The 7662-nt window shown below is 29.4% G+C and overlaps 1 protein-coding gene across 4 annotated transcripts; it reads right to left on the reverse strand.

Annotated features, from left to right (window-relative positions):
* Positions 1-600: 600 nt before the first annotated feature.
* LOC132940822 (tetratricopeptide repeat protein 5-like) lies at positions 601-4657 on the reverse strand. Of its 4 annotated transcripts, none has more exons than XM_061008603.1 (10): positions 4394-4657; positions 4174-4329; positions 3962-4091; positions 3684-3901; positions 2729-2968; positions 2607-2660; positions 2358-2543; positions 2051-2220; positions 1836-1980; positions 601-1765 (listed from the first exon to the last, which is right to left on the reverse strand). In XM_061008603.1, exons 2-10 carry the CDS (start codon positions 4315-4317, stop codon positions 1652-1654), a joined length of 1401 nt encoding a protein of 466 aa, XP_060864586.1. In that variant the 5' UTR covers positions 4318-4329; positions 4394-4657; the 3' UTR covers positions 601-1651. The 4 variants fall into 4 exon arrangements, with proteins under 4 accessions (XP_060864586.1, XP_060864584.1, XP_060864588.1 ...); XM_061008601.1 differs by having other exon boundaries at positions 4390-4657; XM_061008605.1 differs by having other exon boundaries at positions 4174-4295; positions 4394-4656.
* Between the last annotated feature and the right edge of the window lie 3005 nt (positions 4658-7662).

A 7662-nucleotide genomic window follows, 5' to 3' on the forward strand; every position in this document is an offset into this window, starting at 1 on the left:
TAAGGGATATTTGTGGGGGGTTAGTCCTCCCCTAGTTGCGCCAATTTAGTATACCCACAATAAGAATACGAATACCCACAAATTATTTGGTTTTATAATATTTAAAATTTAAATAAAACATAATTTATTTTTTACAAATTTGAATGTAATAAATACTAATAAATAATAATATATATTTATTTGTCAAAATCTTTCGTATATTTAGAATAGACTAGTGGCGTTAGTTGACGGTACCCGGGGAGTGGCGAGTCTATCCAGTTAACATCCAAATACTGAAGTAAAAAAATAAATATGAGACGATGCCGAATATGTCTCATTCTGCCAACCGCGGTGGGAACACGAGAATAACCCACCAACCTGCAAGTATATTTTAATCTGATTTGTACAGTTATAACTTGTAAATCATAATCTTGTGGAATTCAAATAATCTACCATCCAACTTTAATTTATAATAGTGATTTGAGACATAATTGACTTAGGAAAAATGACTAATGTGGGTACTTATTCTAAATCTAGAGGTACCTTATGTGTGTGGTGTACTGGTGTGTCTTAGTGAGTTAACACTAAATATATCTTTTTAATTAAATTTTAATCCACAAAGAAAGACACACCATATTTTATTTAAAATCAACAGATATAAACGGTATATAAATATGTCAAGCTATAGTAATTTTTATTTTTATAAATTGTATTGGTATAAATACATAAATTTATCTTATTTATCTATAGTAGTCTTCAATATTATCACATTAATTAAGCAGTATTTAAATACATTTTGGTGTAACATGACCAAATACCAGTCCTATGCATTAAAAAAAAATTGTACAGTGTCAGTGAGACTGATTTACCAACATAACAGTATAATATTATATAATATTGTCCCATTTTTATCATAGAACATAAACATGTTACATTCCAAAAAAAAATGGTAAAAATGGCTTATTTTTACATTTAAAATATGAATAAACAGTTTCTAAGTAATTTATCAAATGTTTTATTATTTTCTTACGTTTTAAGAAAGTAGGTTAAATGTTCGATTAAATTATAAGTTGTTTTTTTATCAACAAAATAATGCTATAACAAATATTAATTTCATCTGAAATAAAATATTAATTTTTTATTCACAGCATAATATTTGAAATTAAAATGATTAAATAAGACGTTAATATATTTATATATTGGACATTATTATAGTTTAAAATAACAAAATATGTTAGAATTTTTAGACATAAAACTCTGAAAATGTTAAATAAATATTGAAATTATCACTTTAAGATCAAAATATAATGAGTTTACAATTTAACGTTCTAATGAAAATCTTTATATTACTAACTTACTTTAACTGTATCAAGTTAATTTTAGATGACAATATGGAAAAAAAAGTTTTATCATCGTTAATAGGTTAATGTATATTTTTTTTTTGTGTAAAAAAGTATAAATAAAATGTAAAAAAGAAATAAAATTAATAGTACAAAATTAGTGATGGAAGGTCTTCTAAATAATGAAATTAGTTCACTAATAATTTAAAGTATTTACATTTGTTGTTGACAATGTTAATTAAATTAAGCTTATAAAATACAATTTTATAATAATGATTATCATAACTGATAGACTATACAAAATGTATGGTGTTAGAAAATAGAAACAATTATTAAAACGGTTTGGATGAAAACCGTGGTTGAGATACACATTCTGCACTTACATTTTTCTTGTTTACCACCATGGTTAAAGGAAGATTTACTCTTATGCTAGGGTACTGGAATGTCTGGAAATAGTATAAGCAATATATAAATATGTGTTATAATTTTATTTATTAAATTTGCGGAGAAACAAACCTGATTTATATATTTTGCATCAATATGAGTCAAATTAGGTTCGGGAATGGCCACAGAGTCTCCTATGATCGGTCCTCTACCCTGAGCCAGGTTGTATACCGATACAACAACACATGATAATTCTTTATCCACCAGGCAGAATGTACTAGTAAAATTATTTTGAACACGTCTTAATACAAAATTACTTAAATCGCAATAATATAAATTATACTTACTAAGGGACAGGCTCCTGATTGTATACAACACATACTACTCGGCCACATATTACATTGTTAGCATTAAAACCGGCTTTAAGTTTTGATAGTGGAATGTGTTCCAACATTACATGACCTTTTAATGTTTTTATTTTATTGTTGTACAATCCCAAGCAACTTGGGTTTAATGACTAATTATGAGAATACAAAAAAGCACTATTATTCTAATTAGTTTAGTTTCAATATTGATTTATAAATAATTGTACAAATTAATAAAACAAAATAATATTTTATAATAATGGACATTAAATATGCGGTGTAATAGTACCTCTGTCATTTGTTGCAGTCTCTTACTTTTGACCTGACCCTTACGTTGATATAATGTTTGTGTTGAGGTCAAATATTTAATAAGATCTTCCAAAGTTTCTTTAGCTGTAGTCCACATTGGATCCAATATTGAGGCTTGTTCAAAGCTCAATAAAGCATCAGTATAAATTTCCCCGTATTTTAAAGCCTAATGACACAAAATTTAATGCAACGATTAACTATTCACATTTTATAAGTACATTTGACTTACAACGCCTCTATTAAAATGAAGATCAGCATTTTTGGCGGCTACAGGGTCTTTGACCTAAATATAATTTTAAAAATGTAAAATTAATAATAATTTAAGTATATTAAATTAATGTATTAACTTACTGATTTCTCAAATGAGTTGATGGCTTGTCTAAGGAGCTTATCTTCTTGTCTTCTAAAAAATAAGGATAGATAAGCATTTCCAAGTATTGCCCATGATTCACCATCAGTAGTGTCCAATTCAACAGCTTCTTTTGCATACTCAATGCCTGCATTAAGGTTTTCCTTAATATTTTCATTAGTCAACAACTGAGCCTCTCGCATTATAATAGATAGATTCCTCATAATGACTTTACATTTACCCTGGAACAGAAAGATAAAAATATAAGTACATTTAAAAACGTGCAATACTAAAATACTATGACACGAATATAAAAGTCCTTTAATGTAGGTAGCGTTTCAAACATGACATTTGTTTGATATATAAAATAACTTAAAAAAAAAACTTTTATTTTGTATTTTTATCGGCAATTGGAACGATGAATGGATTTATATTGACTAAAATTTGTTATACTAATGTAAAGCTAAAATAACGTATAGACAATTCTATCGGTCATCTGAACAAGTTAAGATTAAATAGTAAATTTACGACAACTCGACAAATAACTCGAAAATTATTAGACGTTCATTAGATAAATACCATTTAAAATTCAAAAGATTTTAAAAAATCAAACTATTCATTTTGTTCGAAATAAGTAAAAATTTATAGAAAAAATTTATTCTATTTAATCGAGACTAATCTAAATTGTGGACATATCTGATAACCAATCAATTTGGACTCAAGGAAAAAAACATGCAAATGCATAGAAATCGTAGCACTTATTACGTATTATGTTTTAACCTATGTACCAGACAAAAGTGGTCTGATCAACAACATTTTTGTCACACGCAAGCCGATACATACAGAATATGGATAGTTTGTTTTTATTAAAAGATTACATCAAATGCGATTTCATCATTAAACACAAATTTTTGTTTTTGTGTAAATCCACACTACAAATAACATATTATTAATTACGTGTTTCAGTGAGGCAAGGAAACAATATTTGGCTTCAGAAAACCTTTTCAAATGTACTAAACATTCACCAAGTGAATTCCAGGCATCTAAGTGTGTTGGATTGAGTTTGACTGCTTTGGAAAATACATTAATACATTCTTCAGTCACTGGTTGAGTAACACTCAAAGTTTTGCCCAGTAAATAAAAATACTGTGCTTTGTTTTCAGCAACTGCAGCTTCTGAAAGTTTAAGAGATGCCTATTTATAATTTGGACCAAGGAAAGGGCCTATGTTATTACCTTCATTTGTTTTCATCAATGTTAATACTTCATTAATCTTTTCATTGAGTACTTCTTTGTTGTAAGATACCTTTTCGGTATTAATTTCTGATGAATTTTTATTAAACGTATACAGCTCTTTAATAACGGACTAAAAGACAATGAAATATGATGAAAAAATAAAAATAAAAAATGGTGTCAAGCCAAAGGATATCTCCATTTATGGTAGGTACCTGAAGATAATCAAGCGTGGGCGTACATTTGTCCGGTTCAGAAACCTCATTTTCTTCTCCCAAATTCAAGTCATTCAGTTTTTCTAAGTTCTGATCATGGTTTTTGGCAGACTTGTCGTCATCTGTGTGTTGAGTATCGTTCATTTTAAACGAAATCTATACAATTTTGTTAGGTATGAAAAAATTCGTGAAAACACTAATTCTACAACTACCTACCTACCGAAATAGATCCGGGTTTTTTCAAAGTTTATTGCACCCTTGTGTAAGAGTAATCCATGATAGTAAATTCCCCGAATCTTTAGCACATTCGGCTTACTGGCTTCGGTTAACTAGACGTCTACACAATCGTCGTTCATCTCCGAAGTAGCAGTTGTCGTGAACGGTGTAACTGTAAAGTGTAAGATGACAATAATTATCGTAAATAATAAAAACTAAAGATGATGAGATATCTCCCGAGTGGCCGAGTCTGACGCATAGGCAGTCGCATAGATATTAGATAATATTATCACGATGTAGATAACCGTGGTGCAGACATTCGGCGTCGAAAGAGAATCGTATTTTGACGGCATTCAATGCGTGAATGGTCCGCCAGGAGCGCTAAGGAGGCCGGATTCTTTAAATAATTGTATGTAGCGGTACACGCACGTAGGGTGTGAATTTAGAGGGTGCTGGAATAATTTATGGTACACCCCCCTAATACTATAGTAAACTGCATTGCAATAGTTTTACATTTTTATACATGTAAATAGCAATGGATCAAATCTCTGTATGAATATTGTCTGTTGATTGGAGAGGACGCCACATCCGCATGTGTTGTGATATCCGTCTTACAAGTGTAAAAACCACGGTATATTTAATCAATGTTATAATATACCGACATACCGTGGTAAAAACTATAAAACATAGAAAAACTGTTTTGCTAGGGGTAAGAACTAAGAACCACCAACAGGCTGCAAGTTAAGCAACCAAATGTCCATACTATAAAGAGGAGAAAATTTAAAAGTGCATTCATACAATACCTACTGTTCATAATATTACAATACCTTACTTTATAGTAATGGAAAATCTGACACGATAAACCACAATAATTTAAAAATTATTTGTGAAATACTGAAATAAATTTTACAGGGAACTGGGGTAGCTAATTTGAAGTCTGAGGGTGCTCAGCACCCCTACCACCCCCCCCTACAGGCGCCTATGTATACGCATTAAAACTTTAAGAACGAATGTAGTTTAGACGTTTCGGTCAGTGGCGTCCGCGTTGGTAGGGTTCTAGGGTTCTGAGTTTCTGACCCCCTGAAATGACGTCTTCTTTTTACAAAATAAATCTTATTTACCACCATTTCAACACACAGATAGTTGATCCATAATTGTTGGTCATTTTAATAGATATAAAATAAATTGTTAAAATAATATGACAAAGACGTCGATCACAGTTTCAGTTTTTTTGGCTGATTTAGAACATTACTAAACGTCTGCCATAATCGTCGTATGTTGTGTCATCGTCCATCGATTATTAGGTACCACGTTTATTACGACCCGAAGAGGCTCTATAGATGGTCAGGTGTCCAGGTTAAACACTAGGATGTTCTAAATGTAGACTAATTTGACACTATCTATAATTCGTTTTAAGTATATAACCAATTATTTACTTTGTTATTTAATTATTTACTCGGGTAAAAACCTAACCGAACTAAAATCCTGCGTACGCTACTCTGGTTTAGGTACTTCCCAAACGAAGGAACTTTTTGTTTTGAAAACGTTGATATTTTTATGTCCAACGTGTTGGTGAAATCAGAATTTACCTATCTTACTTACTTTTTATGTTATTATAAATAAATGTTATTATATTATTGTAGGTTTTACGTGTTGTATAAACAATAACAAAACAAGTAAGTAAGATAAGTAAATTATGATTTCACCAACACGTTGAACATAAAAATATCAACATTAGAAAAAAAAAAAAATTCCAATAAAAGTAAATTCTTAGTATTTTAAACTCACGATTTTTCCAAAAATGAGCATTTTTAAGTTTTTTGACTACAACTTATAAATTAAGTTTGATCGATTATTTTTTGAAGTATCATCGAAATGAACAAAGAAAAATTTGGTGTTTTGTTTTAGATATTGATTTCCCTTTTATAATGGAACCTACCTATCAAATTGTTTATTATAATAATATTATATACATAATATGGACATGGTCATAGGACATTGACGACCAATATAATTTGCCTATGTTTAACTTATAAGGGGTTTTATTCATAGACCTTATACCAGCGGTTCTTAACCTGTGGTCCTCGGCCCCCTGGGGGTCCGCGATACTCATGTCGGGGGTCCGCGGCAGCCTTAACACATAACATACGTTGTAGTAAGCAATAAGTGACATGAATGCATGATTACAATATTGTTGGATTATTTTTATTTATTTTTTCATATATATATAATAATATGTAGATTCTACACCAAATAATTGTATTATTAATATTTATTAAGTAAAATCAGTTTTTCTTGTTCATACCAAATGTATATGCGTACAGCACTATAGTCTCGAAGTCTTATAATATTTACTGCCACTAAGTGCAGCTGATAGATCGTAGTCAACTATAGTAAGTTGTATACATATTACATTTTTATAAAAAATTACATGTAATAAAATAATTATAAATGTGTATGTTTTGCTATGTCTACTTATGTAATTTGTTATATAAAATAATGATTATAATTTTGGTTATGATAACATGAGATGTTTTGTAAAAAAAAGGTATTTGAAAAAAAATTTGGTAAGGGGGTCCGCGATCTACAAAAGGTTAAGAACCGCTGCCTTATACAGTATACTATTATAATAATAGTATAATGTTCATGGGTTCTATTCAGTGCTGAGAACTATGTTTGACATCGCCGTCGCTCGTCGGCATTATAATTTAAACATTACATTTTGAATATCTTATTATTTTATCATTTATTAATCAATAAGTTGATCAATTGATCACAATTTTTCAATTTTTGTCACGGTAGTCGAGTTTTAGACTTATACCTATTTTTTTTTTTTGTAATATATAACTTATAAGTTATAATTCGTACTTATTGTAATTTAATTACCAACAAATAACCGAAAATCAACTAAAATAGAAAACCAGATTACTTCTGAGTTCTGATCACAAAGATTTGTGTAAAAGAACATACAACTACAGAATCACGGTAAGCATAAACGTTTTGTATAGATATTATATCAGTTGAGACACTTTTTTTATTTAAATTATCTTATAAGTATTAATAATTATTTATATTATTATCATCACTCATATACAATTCGTAATTAATATTAATATTTTTTCCCTCTTTTTTTTAGCTTATTTATTATTATGGATGGCGGGGAGATATAAAAAACCTGAGTGGCGGTTCTATAAAGTTTTCGGGCATGGCCTTTTCTACCAAAAAATCGGTTCCTTGATACGCATAGATCTTTTATGGCTTTCATTTATTTAA

The sequence above is a fragment of the Metopolophium dirhodum genome, chromosome 3 (assembly GCF_019925205.1).
Source record: "Metopolophium dirhodum isolate CAU chromosome 3, ASM1992520v1, whole genome shotgun sequence".
In the NCBI taxonomy this organism is placed as follows: domain Eukaryota; kingdom Metazoa; phylum Arthropoda; class Insecta; order Hemiptera; family Aphididae; genus Metopolophium; species Metopolophium dirhodum.